Source organism: Zalophus californianus, chromosome 3 (assembly GCF_009762305.2).
Source record: "Zalophus californianus isolate mZalCal1 chromosome 3, mZalCal1.pri.v2, whole genome shotgun sequence".
Lineage (NCBI taxonomy): Eukaryota > Metazoa > Chordata > Mammalia > Carnivora > Otariidae > Zalophus > Zalophus californianus.
The window spans coordinates 53,887,904-53,906,520 of NC_045597.1; the positions used below are offsets into that span (position 1 = coordinate 53,887,904).

At 44.9% G+C, this 18,617-nt stretch overlaps 1 protein-coding gene across 6 annotated transcripts in view; it reads right to left on the bottom strand.

Moving 5' to 3' along the window:
- The window catches only part of ENOX1 (ecto-NOX disulfide-thiol exchanger 1), a 555,783-nt gene that overhangs the window by 133,750 nt on the left and 403,416 nt on the right, over positions 1 to 18,617 (bottom strand). For all 6 annotated transcript variants that reach the window (XM_027591387.2, XM_027591386.2, XM_027591388.2 and 3 more), the window contains one exon: positions 2,648 to 2,754. In XM_027591387.2, coding sequence (XP_027447188.1) covers positions 2,648 to 2,754 — 107 coding nt within the window. The remainder of the gene's footprint in view (positions 1 to 2,647; positions 2,755 to 18,617) is intronic.

The following is an 18,617-nucleotide window of genomic DNA, read 5'->3' on the forward strand; positions in this document are numbered from 1 at the left end:
TGGTGTTATAGGTTCTCTGAACTCTCCTCTCTCCTTAGCTCACAGATTTTAACTGTAGTGGGACAAAAAGAAAATTCTGTATTGCTAGCAGTATTTGCACGGTCAACTCTGAACCCTGGGAATGAGCACTGCAGATAACAGGGAAAGGGGAGGGAGGGCAGAGGGTCAGGGTCCCTGGGAGAGGGACGCCCATCACAGGGAGTCTTGAGAGGCCACGGAGGTGATGGGCAACGCCTCCTCACTTGGCCACACCAGCCAGTGGAAAGAGGTGCCAACTCCGCTGTAAATAACACCAGTGGCTCTTGGAGGCGGATGTCACGTGATTAGTGGGGATGCTTTTAGGTTGTGTACAGCTAATTTTTCTACTGACAAAGAACCCTGTTCCCAAAAAGGTGGCCTGAAAATACTAGAAACAAGGAAAAGTCAGGTGGAAAGAATAAAGAAGGGTGAAAAGGTCTGTTGTTGAGCTCCCACAACGAATGACAAACTGTCATACTGTAACTATTCAGTGGGGAAGAGTGTTGGAAAGAAAAAAAAAATTGGAGGGGAAAAAAAAGCCGAGGGTGTTTCCACAGGGTGCCTCTGGTTCAGCAGTAAATCGCTTGTACACTCTCATAAATCTGTAAAGGTGTTGCAGATAATTAACAGATGCTGTACATGGGAACGCAGAAAAAAATCAAGCCAATTATCAAGCTTATACGCAACAGAGAAATCATCCACAATGTTAAATTACCAACTGGTATTTAATCAATTAAGCGACATGTAGGAGAGAAAATCAAAGGTAATTTAGAATTCTATTTCCTAGAATATCAGAAGAGGTGGTAGGAGTGGCAGAGAGGCACAAAGGCCCTTTGCAGGAGCACCTTTCAGGACTGCATGCATCCATTTCTACTGCGCCGTGTGTGCACTGAGCAAAGCAAGCAGGCTTCCTTGGAACAAAGCTGGAAGCTTTGCATGCCCTGCTCAACAGCGGGGACCACAGCCCCCGTTCCTCCGTTCCTTCGGGGGACGCAGGGCTAGGGGCAGAGGACCAGGCAGGTGGGAAGCGTGATTTAGATCAATAATGGATATTTTCCAACACTCACATACTAATGGCAGCCTTTTTATGCCCAGATCATTAGCATAATGCCACTTGCCTTTCCCTTAACATTTTTTAATTATGTTTGGTGTTTATGTGAAGGAAAAAAAATAGATAAACAATTTATAGACCCATCGTTCCCAAATCTGAATCACAGTTTACGGATTTCAATTTGTGTTTTCATAACCCTTGATTTGTATATTTCACCCTAAATGAGGACTCTCTATCCTCCCGAAAATCAACCTTGACTTAGGGTCTCGATTCAGTGTCTGAGAGAGCAGCAGGTAAGCACCCTTTGTTTTTCTGGGCCCTGAAAAATTAAAGAGAAATCTCACTTCCTCCTTACTCATAATCCTGAGCATAGGAACAGAACTACATCAGTCACCAGCCACCTTCTTAAGTATTTGTGAACAAAATAAAAAATGTCCTTCTTAACAATAAATTGCACTAGCATTTTAAGTGTCCCATTATTGTGAAGTCATTCAGTATTCGCTATAATAAGAGTGATAATAAAGAATTCATTTGGTATTCATGTGGATGTTACATCTAGTGCCATTGGTATTCAGCTGTAATTTAGCATTAGTTAATCGGCACTTAAAATGCTACCCAAATGATTGATATTATAGTACTTTGTGGTTCCTCAAACTCCATATACAACACTTATTTTACAAGTGTAAGCCCAAATCATTAAATAAACAAACCTTACCTTCTATAAGTTTGGGGATTTTGAAAGAGGGGAATATCATTTAGAGAACTTTAATATTAACATGCTAGAGATGGAAAGGCATCCAAATGGAAAACATTCTCTCATTAAAAAAAAAAAACAAATAAGCAAACAAAGATAGTATACTTACTTTTAAGTGACAGGTTCAAAGCGTACACTACACTGTGGAGTTAAAAATAACAGCTGTACGACCAATGACTAATGACACATTCTGGTCTTTCTAGGTGGCAAGGAAGGTCAAGTTCTGGCCTCTTTCCTTGGGGGTGGATACTCACACTTCACACATGCATTGCTGCAGAAGGGTGGACCCTGGCTAGCCTGGACATTTGCGCCCCCGGGGAAAGACACTCTGGAGAGAGCTGTTACATACCCGGCTGGCTAGCACAGGGGACTAAGGCATTGTTTACGATGGGAAGGCACAGAAGAAAGGCATACTTGCCATTTCTAGCCCAAAGAGCAAACCATCATCATCACGTTGCAGAACACTGGAAAAAAAAAAAACCCTCCGTATTTATTTAAAAAGCCAGTTTTCTATTTTACATTACACTTTTCTTCAGAATAGGCAGGCAAAGTGTCTTGGCTTATTTCCGAGCTCTTTGCTATGAATGGGAGAGATGCTTTTCTCCCTCTGCAGGGGTAGAAAAGCACTCTGTTTTCTAAGCATTAAGTCAGCTGCTCTTTTGGATAAGGCACAAATCTGAGCTGGATTTGGGGCTGACAGTGCGACAGGACAATGGCACAACAGCTGCCCGTTATAACAAAAACCCGAAATGTCTGCAGCCACACTATTCTCTGCCAATCCAGCTGTGTGATGGCGGTTAAAAAGTAATAATAAAATCACCAACCTCAGAATGCTTTCGCCAAATGTCTATGTTCTTGCGCTGAGCTTTCGAGAAATGGTCCCAAGCTTTTTGTCTGGTAGAAGCGTTGAAAACGGCCACAATCTGCTCAACTTTGGTGAACAAGGAAGTCAAACAAGACAAGTAATTTATGTTGTGATCACTATAGGGAAGCAAAGCAAAGACACTAGGAGTCTATGGATGATGTCACAGTAGAAATAACATCATCAATATCCATCCAATTTGTGCCTTTTTGTACTTACATTTTAGCAAGGTTGGGGAGGTCTCCCTTCAAGTCTGTCTCCATAACTTTAGGTTAAAACAAATTCTAGGTATGACTGGAAAGAGTTCATGGGCATCTGCTTCCAAGCATTCTGCAGCTCTTGTTTAAAAATGTGACTTGGTATGTCTATATACCTAGATCTATAGATATAGATCTGGCGTTGGCATACAGATACAGATGTATGGATAAAGTAATGCCTGGGTTGGGGGCTTAGAGGTGAAGCCGGGGTGGAGTGGCTGAATGAGGAAGAGCCAAACACATATCTTTTTCTTTTTTGGTCTCCATCTCAAGGACTCAATTGCGCCCTCTGAAGATATTACTATGTCCAAGTTCCAAGCTGGGGCAATGAGTAGTTGCTTCATATTGCCCCTCAATCTCAAGAGCCATTTTTACTCCTCGGCTCCTTTCTCCTTCCCGCCCCTCCCCCTCCCAGCCCCTGCACCCAGTGCAGGCAGCCCTCCAGCCTCCACTTCAAGACAGACCAAGGCTCACCCAACCAGCTGCACAGGCTTGCAGATGGAATTTCAACACCATGTGGCGCCCTCTGTAGGTCATCACGACCACATACCATTCTGTTCTGCCATTTTCACTTTCATAAGGCTGCCCTCCCAAACCTCTTGAAGTCCTAACTCTCTCACTTTGACTTCATTTAGTACTTTTGTACATTTAGTATATTTAGTACACTCCCAGGCAGAGTGCTACTGGAATGATGAAATGTTGTGGGGCTGTGAACAAAAAGCTATATAGACAAAAGGATGAGCTCTTAGGAGTGGATATTAGGGGTGGGGCCAACCAACAGCAGATCCAATCTTGCTTAAACAGTTATTGATCTAATAAGCATGGGATTAAGGAAATTATAGCACTGAATTAACCATATGATTAAACCTGAATTTTTGAATAGTTAGGAAGGCACAGTTAGAATTAGCTTCTCATGGATGCTGATACTCTATCTAACATAAGTTCTTAAGTGATTCCCAAGGCTCTATTATAAAAAAAAGGGCATCAAAGCTCTTCCAAATCTTCCAGGTGTCCAAAGTATGGCAAAGAGTAATAGAATAATCCCCACAGAAGAACAATGGCTGGTGCCACAATTTTAAAAAGTAGCCCACAAAATAAACAAGTATGTGATGGAGCAGAGGAGGAAAGTAGATGCTGTTCACTTACCATATCTTATAAGGCTAATGAGCAACCACTTCCCAATCAATGCAAAATTCTCACAGAGGCTTTGATGTTTATTCTTTTCTACCTTGAGAGAATCCCAACTCCAAATCTCCTTATTTATCAAACTTTATCATCAGGTCACATGATGAACTGGTTGCACTCAATTTGTAACAGAAGGATGTGCTATCACCTTTGCCCACACTCTCCATGCGTACATGTGGCTCCCTTCCCCGACCTTGTCTGGAGGAAGTCACATATTGTGCTGCTCTTAGTGCTGACGTTCACCTGACCACCAGCTCCCAGGCCTCTGCTGGGCTCCACGGCAGCACAGTGGGTGGAAGAGGACCGGTTTGACCCCCTGCCCGGACTTCCTGTTGTTTCGTCTGCATGCAGGCTGGGGTCATGGCGGACTGTAAGCTACCTTCTGCATGGGCAACACAGAGCAGTCAGCCCGATAGGCAGTGGTGAAATCCACGGTCAGGTGAGATTATCTGGCAGGGGTGGTAATCGTGAGACTGTTAAAGAGTAACACACCCCCCTGCTTTAAGAGTAGAGCTTCTTAACAGGCATCATTTAGAAAAGTGAGAACTGTGGTATCCACAGGGGAAGAGGCAGTAAAGATTGAGGCCGAGTATTTGGGTGGTGATAGTCAAAATGCTGCCATCAATCAAGAAAGGCTGTTAATAAAGGGGATGCACTAGAGAGAAAATTCCCTGTTCATATGTGTGTGTGTGGAGTAGGGGGAAGGTAAGAGAGACCAGTAATACCTATGGAAGCATACAGAAGGGAAAGCACTTAGAAGAAAGACCCAATGGCCAAATACCACACAAGTTCAAGGGTAAACACAGATCCTCTAATATCTACTCAAGCCATATACCACTGCAGATATTTCCTGTCTGAGGCAAGGTGCCTCGTTATTCAGAACATGTTGTTACCAGATCCCAGGGCATACTTTCAGTTCAACCACCCATCCATCCATCCATTCATCCTTTCTCACAGCAAATATCTGAGATCCTCTAATTACCAAGCACTCAAATGACTGCTAGAAATACAATTAAGACAGGGCTTGTCCTTGGTGAGATCACAGTCTCTAGGGAGAAAGAAAGATAAGTAGTTAATTACCCTATGCAAAAGAAGTATGGATGATGGTATGGGGACACAGTAACTAACTCAGTAGGTGGAGTCAGGAAACACCCCCCCAAAGAAGGCATCATTATTGCTAGGTCTTAAATGACGAATCAGTGCTTGCTCCCCAGTTCAAAGGATGGTATGGAGTCATGAAAGGACATTGTAGGGTCAGGGCAAATGCTGGGTGAGGATGGATCAGGAAGGACAGTGGATCCTAAGCCACTGGCGAACCTTATATTGTAGCCCTAGGACACACAGCTGAGTAGGATTTGTTTGGGAGAAATGATGAAGGCTTGAGTTAAGACAGAGCACAGAAATAGAAGCAGGAGCAAGGAGTCATTTGATGGAGCGAGTTGACAGTACACGTGCCTGACTTGCTATGAGGAAGGAGAGGGGGAGACAAGGATGTCCCCGGCTTGGGAAGCACACCAGAGACTAGGAGGACAAGCACAGGTGGAAGTCTGAGAGAGAAGGTAAGGAATTTGCTCTTGAACATGCTGAATGTGACATGCCTGAAGGTCACCTAGAGAGAGCTGAAGCACTTACTGGGGGTTCAGAAAGAAGTCTAGACTCAAAAGACACAGGCCTTAAATTTCCTGGACTATTCTCAACTTCAGGCAATTGTATTCTTTTCAGTACGGTTATGAATTAAAAGCAAAACTAAATGTGGCTAACTTTATACTTCTTAGTAAGTTTTATACTTTCTCCACACATATTAACAAATAATGAAGAACCCCCCAAAAACCAAAAACTGTGGAACTCAGCTTAGGTTTAAAAAATACTCTCACAGTATTTCCAAGGCCCAGTTTACTTCTCTCATGTCTGCACAGACTGCCCCCAACCAGCCATCTGTCTTGCAAATGAAAGTTCTTGGGCACACAAAAGGACTCAGAAAGAGTGCCTGGATCAGTAGGAATTCATCATCATTAGGGAAAAACCACCTCAAAGAGTATGCTTTAATGAATGTGATTCAAAGACAGCAGATTTTCAAAATCATAAATCAGGATGACTGCTGGTGGTGATGTCATAAATAAAGACCATTCACTTTTTTTTTTTTTTTATATAAGATTTTAAAAGAGAGCACGCACATGAGTGGACGGGGCAGAGGGAGAGGGAGAGAGAATCTGAAGCAGGCTCCAGACTCGGGGCTCAATCTCACGACCCTGAGATCAGGACCCTGAGATCAGGACCTGATCTGAAACCAAGAGTCGGAAGCTCAACTGACTGCACCAACCAGGGTCCCCAGCGTACACTCTTCATTGTCTCCAGCAGGGAACACCAAAGAGCAAGTCCATGAATTTGACCACCACTCACTACTTCCGGTATATAATTCACACTACTTGTCCTATATACAATAAAACTACAAGTGGTTACTAGCTAAATTGAATGTTTAAAATTCTACCTAAGGGGCACCTGGGTGGCTCAGTCGGTTAAGCGTCTGCCTTTGGCTCAGGTCATAATCCCAGGGTCCTGGGATCAAGTCTCGCATCAGATTCCCTGCTCAGTGGGGAGCCTGCTTCTCCCTCTGCCTGCCGCTCCCCCTGCTTGGGCTCTCTCTCTCTGGCATATAAATAAATAAAATAAAAATAAATAAAATAAGCTCTCTAGGAAGGAGCAGAGCATCAAGCATAAAGCCTCAGATTTCAGGGCTGCACAAGGCTCCTGAACTCTGAGCTCTGGGCAGAAAAGCCTTGGAAGCAACAGGAAGGTTAGGCTCCTCTGAAGAACACAAACCCAGACCTTTCTCTTCCCTGTCCTCCTGTGTTCTTCCTCAGAGTCCCTGCACTTGTATGTTGTGCTCCAGCTAAATAGCTGCAAAAGAGCCTTCAATCCCTTCAGTGGCGCAAATATCTGGAGAAACTAAGTCCTTGCGGGCAGAAGGCTTAACTAAATAAAGCATCTCAAGCAAATCTTCCAAGCTCAACTTTTGTTTTTAATGTTATCTGGGCTCATCATAGAGCCTAGGTCTCTAGGGTTCTGAGGAAATTTGGTTTTCCTTTAAGGGATAACATTTTTCCACATCCTCCATGGAATAGCTCAGAAAAGATGTTCAAAGAAAGGCTCATAACTAATGAAACAGTTGACCTCCCTTCCCTGGCTTGTTACTGTTGCTTTTAAGTCCTAAAAGCTAGGGTAGAATTGATGAGTCTTGGCTCCTAACTGAAGAATTATAACGGAGGAAATGCAGTAAGTGATTCAGGCTCTCAGGACACCCCGAGGAGCAAGACAAAACCAGAGGAAGGAGCAGTTAGTGTTAGGCACAGACAGGGGAAGCTGCAAGAAGAGAGTCCCAGAGAGATCCCTGCCTACTCACTCTGGGTCCTGAGCACAGAGGAGCCTGCCAGTCGGCCTGGCAGGAAGCCCAGGACATAGAGAATTAACACGGTCAGACCCATACATTAGGGAGGCATGGACTGGAATTTCAAGTTGAGGAGGAAAAAGGGCACTCCGGGGTTTTCTCTGGAGATGAGTGAAAAAGACTATTGCTGCATGACACTGTGAATCCATTACAGTCCCGTTAAACCTGAGGCCACAACACCATGGGCAGGCGTCATGTTTCTTAACTTCTGGCTAGATGAGGCCAGATAGTTGCTTCTTTTATGGGGATGGGGATGGAGACAGAAAGAAAGAGAAACATGGTGATCAAATTATAAAAAAGAAAGAAAGAGGATGTTTGTAGCCAATTTTGAGTAAGCAGGGAATGGTGATATGATTCAAATAAATGGTAAGATATTAGGCGGATGGTGCCTTCTTAAGCTTTGTATAAATCCTGATACATTTCAGAAGCTGTAGATCCCCTTATTAATGCATCTATTCAAACATTTTGAGAAGTATCAAAACAAAAATCTATGAGAATATTACAATTTTAATGGTTCCTTACAATATGCAGCTTTTATTAGGCTTTTAAAATCCAGTAAATCCCCCTGCCTAGATTATCCCTATTGACTAAATAAAAGTAATAGATGTATATAAGAAAAAAGGGATGAAACAAAATGTAAAAGGCTACCTTCCCGTCCTGGCTCCCTCCCATCCAGTTTCTCTCTTTAAAGGTAATCACTTTTAACAGATTCTAGCATCTCCAACCAGAGAAAAACCTTATACATAAAGTATAGACTGTGTCTATTTTTCTACATACAACCTTTCTTTCTTTACACACAAGTGCTAATACTATATACACTGTGCTCAAACTTGTTCTTTCGCACTTAACATATCTTAGAAATCTACTGATATGCATGCGAAAGGCACACTTCATTTCATTGTGCTTCCCTTTATTATACTTCACAGATAACTGTGGTTTTTTTTAACAAATTGAACGCTTGTGGCAACTCTGTGTCCACCAAGTCTACCAACATCATTTTTCCAACAGCATTTGTTCACTGCATATCTCTGTGCCGTATTTTGGTAATTCTGGCAGTATTTCAAACTTTTCATCACTATTGTATTTCTTATGGTGATAGTGATCAGGGATCTTTAATGTTACTACTATAATTGTTTTGGGGGGCTGCAAACCATACCCACGTAAGATGGCAAACTTAATCAATAAATGTGTGTGTTCTGCCTGCTTCACTGACTGGCTGTTCCCCCATCTCCCTCCCTCTCCTGGGGTCTCCCTAGTTCCTGAGACCCAACAATATTGAAATTAGGCCCGTTACTAACCCTACAATGGCCTCTAAGTGTTTATGTGAAAAGAAGAGCCAATCAATGCAGCAAACTTCAATGCTGTCTTATTTTAGGAAACTGCCACAACCACCCCAGCCTTCAGCGAGAACCAACCTGATCAGCCAGCAGCCATCAACAACGAGGCAAGACCCTCCACCAGCAAAAAGACTATAACTCGCTGAAAACTCAGATGGTTAGCATTTGTAGCCACAAAGTATTTTTATTTTTATTTTATTCTAATTTTTTTAGAGAGGGAGAGAGAGGAGCTTAAGCAGGCTCCTTGCCCAGTGAAGAGCCCGACATGGGCTCTTCCATCTCATGATCCTGAGATCATGACCTGAGCCAAAATCAAGAGTCGGATGCTGAACCGATTGAGCCACCCAGGCACCCCAGCCACAAAGTATTTTTTAATTAAGGAATGTACGTTGTTTTTTTAGACGTAATGCTGTTGCACACTTAATAGACTACAACAGTGTAAATATACCTTTTACATGCACTGGGAAACCAAAAAATTCATTGGACTCACTTTATTGTGATATTCACTTTATGAGCTCGCAGTATCTTTGGGGTATTCCTGTATTAATAAGGCTGCAATGAACATCCTCAGACATATCTTTTGACATTTTTATATAAGTATCTTTATAAGAAATTCTTAGCAGTGGAACAGATAAAAGAGTATCTGAATTTTAAATTTTTGAGAGATATTGCCAAATTGCACTCCAATTTCATGCCCACTAAGTATTTTTCAGATTAACTGGAAGTTGGTACCTTTTGATGCCCTTCACCCATTTCCTGTACCCCTACCCTCTGCCTCTGGCAACCACCAATCCAGTGGACTGTTTTAACAAGCTGTCCAGGTCATTCCAATGGTGAAGCTTGAGAACCTCTCATTTAAAACATTATCCCATTTAAATTTCCCAACAACTCTCTGGGGCTGGTGTTTCCGTAATGCCCATTTCACAGATAAAGAAACAGATTCACGAAGAGGCAGAATTACTTGTCCAAGGTCATATACTTAGCAAGTGGTGAAATTGGGAATGGAATTGTATCCGCTCAACTTCAAATAACATATATCTGACCCTGGAACAATGCGAGAGTGAGGGACACTGACCCCCACCCCTACCCCCATCAAACATGGCATACAGCTTTTGACTCCCCCAAAACTTAATAGCCTCCCATTTACAGCTTACAAAACAGCTGATTAACACAAAGTTTGTATGTTATATGTATTACATACTCTATTCTTACAATAAAGGAGGCTAGAAAATCATAAGAGAAAATACATTTACAGTACTACTGTACTGTATTGAGAAAAATCTGTGGACCAGCATAGTTCAAACCCATGTTGTTCAAGGGTCAACTGTATTTATAAACATTCGTATATGGATTTATACTATGGGCCAAAGTATCATGAGTACTGCGGAATGTATCATGCCAGGCACTGTCCCAGGCGCTGGGGATAGGGCGATCCAAAGATGCTGCTGATTCTTGCAGCCCTGGGGGGAGACAGCCACAGACAGGACTGAGTCACAGGAGGAGAAGAAGCCTGCAGAGAGCACCAAAGGAGGCAGGAAAGGCTTGAAGGACCCCTGGGCCAAAACTTTAAGGCATGTAGAATTTTCTAAAAGGCAGAAGCTAAATAGTTGAGATTGTTATGGGGCAGGAAGCTGACTGACCTGTTTCCAAAAGTATACCGAGGAATCTGAAAGGCAGTGAAGAAGAAACAGTGTCTGCAAAAGGGCCCCTATTTCTTGTGTGTCTACCAGACTGGAACTGACTTCCCTCCGTGTGTGCCCTCAGCACACAGTCATCTAAAATCCACTCCGCCCTACTTTTGTTCATCACTATTGTTGGATAATAAACCTCAGCAGGGGAAACCTGAGGAGGTGGGGCCCGGCTGAGGGAGTGCTTTTAGGAATGCGACACTGTGGGGCTGCATGTAAGCATGAGCCGGGAAGGAGAGCGGGGAAGCCCTTGTTGTGGGTAAAGTCTTATAGCTCCACCACAAAGCAACCGTGTGGCCTGAAGAAAGCCTCTATGTTTGAGGCCCAAAGCAAAGGGGGATGGACGAGCCATTTCTAAATATCCACCCCAGCTCTGTGATCCTACAGAAGACGGGTCAGCAAGCTTTTTCCGCAAAGAAACAGGAAATATTTTTGGCTTTGCTGGTCATACAACTACCCTGCTAGAGAAGGTGTCTACAAACCTAAGCAGTTTATGTCCTTAAATAAAAGTGGCTACTCTTTCATGATCCTCCCTGGGCACAGTTTTCCTTTGCTTGAGCACAGACACCAACTTGTACTTCCTTTCTCGGTTGCACAGAAGAGTCCAGAACACATCATCTCTGCGTTGAAGTAACTATACCCGACACCTCACTTTTCCTCAGATCTAGTTTGAAAGTGTCTTGGCTTTAAAAAGTTCTTGTGAAAAAAAAAAAATGTTTGCATGCGGATTCTTCCCAAAGTAGCTCGGAGACAACTTCCTCATAGCCTGTCCCTGCCTCCTATACCCCCTCACACACACCCACCTTCCCACTTGGCGGTGGCTGCCATTGCGGTCCCTGCAGTGGGCTCGTATAAAGACAGCAGGCTTTCATCTCTAGCTCCCAAAAGTTCTGTCTCTTCTGAACTGCTGTGCTCTTCACTCAACACATACTATGTTAGCTCTTGAAGTCTAGCCTTCCACAATTCCTTATTATTCCAGAGTGTAAGGCTTAATTTCTGTCTCTTATTTTGCTAGCAGTAAAACATTTCTTTTCATGTCATTATCGTAGTGGTATTATTTGGCTCAGTACCTATATTTTCAGTGAGACTGAAAGGAGAGAGACCAAAAAAGGCTCAACTCACATCTGGCAAGCTTCCAGTATTCTCTCCTATTGCTTTTGGTATCCTGTGAAATAGGAACTTCTCTGTTCATTCCTGATTTGAAAGTTTTTATAAAAAATATTTTCTCTGGACATTTATTCCCTGAGAGCAAATAGGTATTTTTTTTTTTAATGAAAATAATGCTTCCAGAACTTAAAACACTGGCAAATACAGCCATCGGTATGATTTGGAGGAGAAACAGAAAACCTGCCGAGTTGCTAAAGCAGTTAAGGGGAATTTTTTTCCCATGGATGAACGATAGCAATGACGACCACAGACACGGAAAACATTTTAACACTTCATAAAATTCCTTTCCGACAGCAGGAACATAGAAGCCAAATTTCCCTTGGCAGAAATAAAAAAAAAAAAAATGTTTAGCTGAGATGTTCTTAAGAAGTAAATGGTTTCAGAAAGAGCTTTTCAGGCAGAAGAAATGTGGATGATGACACCCATCTGCCTGAAAGGGGGGGGTCACGGTCCACAGGAAGATCAGAGACCCCTCATCTGTCACTCCAGCGCTCTGCGCACTACTGGGTGCTTAACGGGGGCCCAATAAATATTTGTGGATGAATTTCATCATTTGTTCAAACACCTGAGGCTTTTACGATTTTAGTCAAGAAAACAGATGAGGACGTGACAGAGGAGGCTGGTTAGGGAAGGCGCAGCCTCCCCAGCAGGAACCCTGACCTGTCTATAGTGAGCAGCACCCAGCAGGGTGCCACGCACATGCTCTCAGGGTTCAAATGTGGCTTGAAATTTGCAGTGCTGCCCTGCAGACACGACCTCCAGAGCGAGGCAGAAACAGGGCACACGCCTGGGAGGATACCAGATCCACTGTTCTGTGATCAGCTAAGGAGCTCTCGGCATCCCGGCTGGGTCCCGGTAGAGAGGCTGGCTCTGTTTCAGATACTCAGAAAAAAAAGGATCAGAGTCATTGACATGATAAGGACTGCAGAATTTTTGGGATGGCAATGGGCTTTAGGGGCGGGGGTGGGGTGGGGGGTGGCTGTCTGGTCAAACTCTTCCACTTCCGAACAGATGGGGAAACTGAGACTTGGGATGCTCAGCAGACTGTCCTAAAGTCACCTGGCTAACTGATGGTCGAGTCGGGATTAGAACCAGGATCTCTTCAGGCCCAGTCAACGGCCTCTCCTCTGTTTGCCCTTTTTAAGATCTAAGACGAGGGTGGCGTTGTTGCCTATCATAAACGTACAAAGCAAATTTGCATGGTAGTTCTAAGCTTTCCCATCTCCAGGTTAAAGTAATATTAATAAGAGGACTGGGATAGCACTACTGCAAGGTTCTCAGTTGAAGAATATTCTGCGTGTTCTACTTAAGGAGGATGGCATACTGGAGCAAAGTCAGCTGAGATCATGGTTTATTCAAAAAGCCCAACATTTAGAGTATAAGTCTTGCAGTTTCTAGGCTCTAGCCCAATTTCCGATACCACATTCATTTCCATCTATGATCGTTGACCAGCAGCCAAGAGTTGTACTGAGGTCTCTGATAGGCTGCCGGGAATTGTGCCAGACCCGGGTGGGGTGCAGGAAGGCGGGAAAGGGGACCAGTAAATGGCCTCTGTGTCTCTGTGTAGCCTAAAGTCTTGTTAGAAGAAAAAATGAAGACCCCACAACCTGATGCACATAAGATAATGAGGAAAGAATGAAATGCTCAAGGGGGTAGGGGCCGTGTTAATAAGCATCGTAGAGGGGGGCGCCTGGGTGGCCCAGTCGGTTAAGCGTCTGCCTTTGGCTCAGGTCATGCTCCCGGGGTCCTGGGATCGAGCCCCGCATTGGGTTCTCTGCTTGGCTTTGAGCCCCACATCAGATTCCCTGCTCAGCAGGAAGCCTGCTTCTCCCTCTCCCAATCCCCCTGCTTGTGTTCCCTCTCTTGCTGTGTCTCTCTCTGTCAAATAAATAAATAAAATCTTAAAAAAGAAAAAAAAAAGTGCCGTAGATGGTAGGAGAGGGGGCCAGGGCCACGAGCTGTACCAGGAGCATGCGTGACCGAGGCTGGGCTCCGGTTCGGAAGACACTTGAGGCGAGAGAGCTAGCGTAGGCACCGGCATGGGGGGGAGAGAGGGCAGTGCTAGAGGCAAAGGCTTCACTTCCTAACCAGACAACAGCATTTACATTCCATGTGAAGCCAGCGCCGACTACCACCCAACACTCCTTCAGCTCCGCCCATATGCTACAAATTTACAGCTATAATATTCTCCTCTGCTCATTTTCACTGTTCATAAACACACACATAGGCAAAGCAGTAGAGAGGTAACCATACAGTGGGCCAAGGGTTCTGATCTGCCCCTAAACTGCTAAATGACCAAGGCCTGTCACGTCTGCTCTAGAACTTCTGTGTCTTCTTCTCGAAAATGAGAGGCTATGAAACAAAAGATCTCTGAGGTTCCCCTCCCGCCCTGACATTCTACAGTTTCTACTTTCCAGTCCTGCTCATTGTATTTACGGCACGTGTTCTTAAAATTAATATTAATCAACCCTTCTCACTGCTTTCACAATTGCCTTTCCCCCACGTTACTCCCTTACTTCGCTTCCCTCTTACTGGGAAGCGTGTTGGGGAAGTACCAAAGTGGGGATATCATGCAGTGTTTAAATGTTCATTAGATGAGTGTGTGTTGTAACAAGGCATGCACAATTGATCATCTTGGCATGCATATTAATAATTGAATGCTGTGGTACATGCTTCCTGAACTTTATAAACGGCTCCTCTATGAGCTTTGAAATGACGAGCTTTGCTCATAACTGAAAAACTGAAAGTGGGCAGACCTACGGGGAGTGCCTATGAAGTATACAGTTTTAAAAAGCAAAGAAGATCAAAACCCCAATGTCTCTAGGTCAGGAGAACTGGGGAAGTTTCCTGCCAAATGGACAGGTTAAGAAATGACATAAATATGAGTCACGGATGACCTAAGGATAAGATGACATAAGAGTGAGATGATTCACCTGTGCTGACATTTTTTTCTCTTTCTTCTATATCTAGCAGATGAGATCTACCCAGATGGCCGGAAAAGACGAGAGAGCCCCAGCTGCCACACCGGGATAGATGGCGTCCTCAACTAACATCTTTCGTAACTGCACATCCGTGGTCAGAAGTAAAAAATGATCCCGAACAGAAGTGAATGGATGCTGAACTCCCCAAACTCTTGGTTGGGTCAGGTGCTGCCCCTTGATGCTTAAAGCCGAGGCTTAGACAGAAACTATGCTTCTGGGGTGAAGACCAGAGATATGAGAAAGGTTAGAACTTAAACAAATGTTTGCAGGACTGAACATCAACAAGGCTGGAAGGTAACTACTGGACCTTGATGTAAACCTTGAAGTAAATCACAACCTTTTCTTTATGTTATTATTCATGGCTCTTGATTTCTGTTCCCCTTTGAGCAAATGCTATCTGCTCAGATAAGAAAGCAAGGACAAATATGACAAGCAAAGCAAGGATGGGTGCATCTTATGCTGTTTAATGGACTAACACTTAATGAAATTTCCTTCTCCTGTTACCAGTAACATCTATCTAGGGACCCAGACTTTTTTACCATGCTTGGAGCTTTGCAAAAGTATGCCTGAACTTTTCTGGAGGTTGTCAAATGAACCCTCCCTTCAGGACACCAGGCCAGCCCTACCTGCTGTAATAAGCCAGCTCATCAATATATTTGCTTTCAAATTGCCTCAGAACAATTTCCTGACCCTCGTGGCTTTCCAACAGAGACCATCATGGGATGTTATGGAGAAGGGTGCTGGCGCTGTGGACATCTTTTATGAGGGAGGGTGCACTCAGGGTTACTGCCACACAACCAGATCTCCAGCCCCTTAGGAGAAAGAAAACTGAGATGCCATTCCTGAATTTTCGTGCTTAACAATCATGATCTAATTCTAAATGAGAAAGCTGAAATGTGATTCCTGCGGTGTTTTCCAGAAGTATTAATGTGGACTAACGGGGGTGTGGCGGGTTCTGCTTTTGGAAAATGCAGTGAGTGTGCCAATCACTGTGGACTTTGGCAGTCATTATGTTAGAAGCCGCCCCATGTACTGATGCCAAACTCACCCCACCATACTAAAGGGAGCTGGGATAAGTGCAAAATGTGGTTGAGACAAACAGACGTAACTGCATCAGACATGAAAAGAGATGTATTTAAAATTCAAAGGGTGATAAAATGTGCACACACATAGCAGCTTAGCCAGGTTACTGCTACCACTGTCATGACGAATGGTAGGCTTTGGTTCCCCTTTGCAGCTGGGGAGTAGTCCTTTGTAAAAGCACATAGGAAAGAATGGAAAATTCTGAGGTTTTTCAGTAAGACATGCAACCTTCCTGTTCTCCCTCTAAGACTTAATTCCAGGTCATGCTCACATTTAAGGTCTTTCCCATCTTGAAGCTGTCCCGAAGGGCCTTAGCTATCAAGGCACACGATGGCCCCTTAGGCCCTCCGTGGCTGGGATGGGCACCACAGCACTGTGGGCTGTCAACACCAGCTGGGACTTTTCACCTTCTCTGCTGGCTGCTGAAACACTTCCCCAGAAGCAAAGTACAGGGCTGAGGGGGGTCTCTCACACAGCAACAGGTAGATGGGAAATGTGGTTACAACTGAGAAATGTCAACATGAGTTTTTCTGTTGACTCTTCCATGCTGACCCCCTAATACCCCTAGCCTGCTACCAGGGGTCTGGTAGAGTACAGCAGTTGCCAGCAAAGGCACAGCCAGTGAGCTTTCGGATGTGCTGGGTCACACAAGCAGAGTTGAAGGGCCGGGCCCCCCGGACCGTGCTGCCACCCACACCAAACCACTCTCAGAGGGCCCTGGGAACTTCTGAATTGTCTCAGGCTTCCTTCCTGCCATCCTTCCTATTTACTCATGTGCTCACTCACTCATCATCCTGAGTCTATGTTCCAGACACTTGGTATGCGTGCATGACTAATAATCAGGAGCAGACAAATCATGACATCACTGCACATTTTGGTAAGTGCTCCAAAGGACCTTGAACTGGGTGAAGCTACTGGGGAAGGGTGAAGCAGAAAGGTCTCCCTGAAGGGTGGGCTTTCGGCCAAGACCACAAAGGATGGGGAGGATTCATGCATGCAGGATGGGGGGCAGGGCACATCAGACAGAGGGACAGAGGTGCAAAGGCTCAGGGGTGGGAGGCGGTTCTGACAGGCTCCACAGCGGGGAGGCACCACGTGTCAAGGGAAAACTGATGCTAAAGAGGCAGGTATGGAGAGCTTGTAGTCTGGGGAGAGTGAATATTATTGTAAGTGCAGTGGGAAGCTACTTGAGGGATTTAAGTGGGGAAGCTATGATGTGAATTATATTAGACGATGTGTGAAAAATAGACCGAACAAGAATCAAAGTGGAAAGGGAGGGACTGTATACGGCAGAAACTGCACAAGGCCTCCCGGCAGCCCTCCTCCCCTCCTTCCTTCCTGTGAAAGCCCCAATTTTATTCTGGGAGCAACGGGCCCACCCCAAAAAAAGGGTATTTCCTGCTTTCCTGGTAGCTAGGCATGGACACGTGTAATCATTCCGCACGAGACGTAAACGGAAGTCTGTTGAGGATCTTTGGGCAAGCTTTGCTTTCTTGCTCTAAAGGCACAACCCTGTCCTCTGCTTTTTCCCTTACATGATTCAAGCGTGTCAACAAAATGATGTGATGGCAGGAGCAAGAGCAGTCGTTTTCGACCGTCACCTAGGAAAAGCTAATAGCCTCACAGACACCTCAGGCCTGACAGCCCCGCACCCCTGAACCTGTGCCAATACATACCTACGGCCAGATTTTACCAGGTATGAAAAGAAAAAAACCTCACTTTTTTAAGATACAGTTGGGTGGGGTTTTCTGTTACTCACAGGTGGACACCAGGCCTAACGGACGCACCAGGCCATTGCCATAGTTCAGGCAGCCTGCCCTTGAATGCTGGCAGTTAAAATGAAGAAAAGTGGGTCATTTTTGAATGCTGACGCAATGGGACTTCCTGATGCCCTGAATACGGGCTTTGGAGGAGGGAGATGATGAGGGTAAAGATTACTTGCAGGATTTGGGTCTGAGAATTCCTTAAAATAGGAAGGAAAAACCTAAAAAGGAATGGGCTTGGAAATTAAAAGCAAGAATTCCATTTCTGATATTTCACAGTGGAGATGCCAACGAGGTATCCAGAACAGGAGTCTCCACTCCATTTTTGATATTTCACAGTGGAGATGCCAACGAGGTATCCAGAACAGGAGTCTCCACTCCTAGGTTTCCACGAGGTGGACTTCCCTCCAACCTTCCCGGTCCTACTCATGCCCTCCGCTCCCTCCTTCCTGGGGAGGGAGCCACCAGCCCGCCTGCACCCCTCCTCATCCCCCCCTGCTCCTCCCCTCACTGTGCAGCGGGGTCAAGGGCTTCAGGGCTGCCTGCGGCCAGATGCTCCCCCTGGAGGCCGCGCAGTAGAAAGCCCACTGTTACAGCCGACCTCAACCTCCCGTTCCAGTTCAGCCTTTATCAGTAATCAAATGCTGACATTTGGATCCTGCCACGTGCCAGACTTCTTCATCTCTCTCTCCTGTGGTTTGAAACCGAGGCCAGCTCAGCCCCGCATCATGTCAGGCACGTTGCATTCTCTCAGCCACAAGAGCTGGGCCTCTTTTTAACAGGTGCTCCTCTCAAGGGATACGGCCAAAGGACACCGAATTTCTCCCCTATTCTAATGCGTGGCTGTCTTTCTACCTTCATTGTTAGGGTCAAGGGTTGAGTCTTCCCTGCCAGGTGGGACTGTGAAGTCACAGGAGTGAAAATGTTTTTAAATTGATGCTAGTGAGCAAAAGTTACCCAGTAATATCCCAGCGTTCATGCACTTGGCAGGGACTGTATCATTAGAGTTGAGTGGCCTTTCCCTCT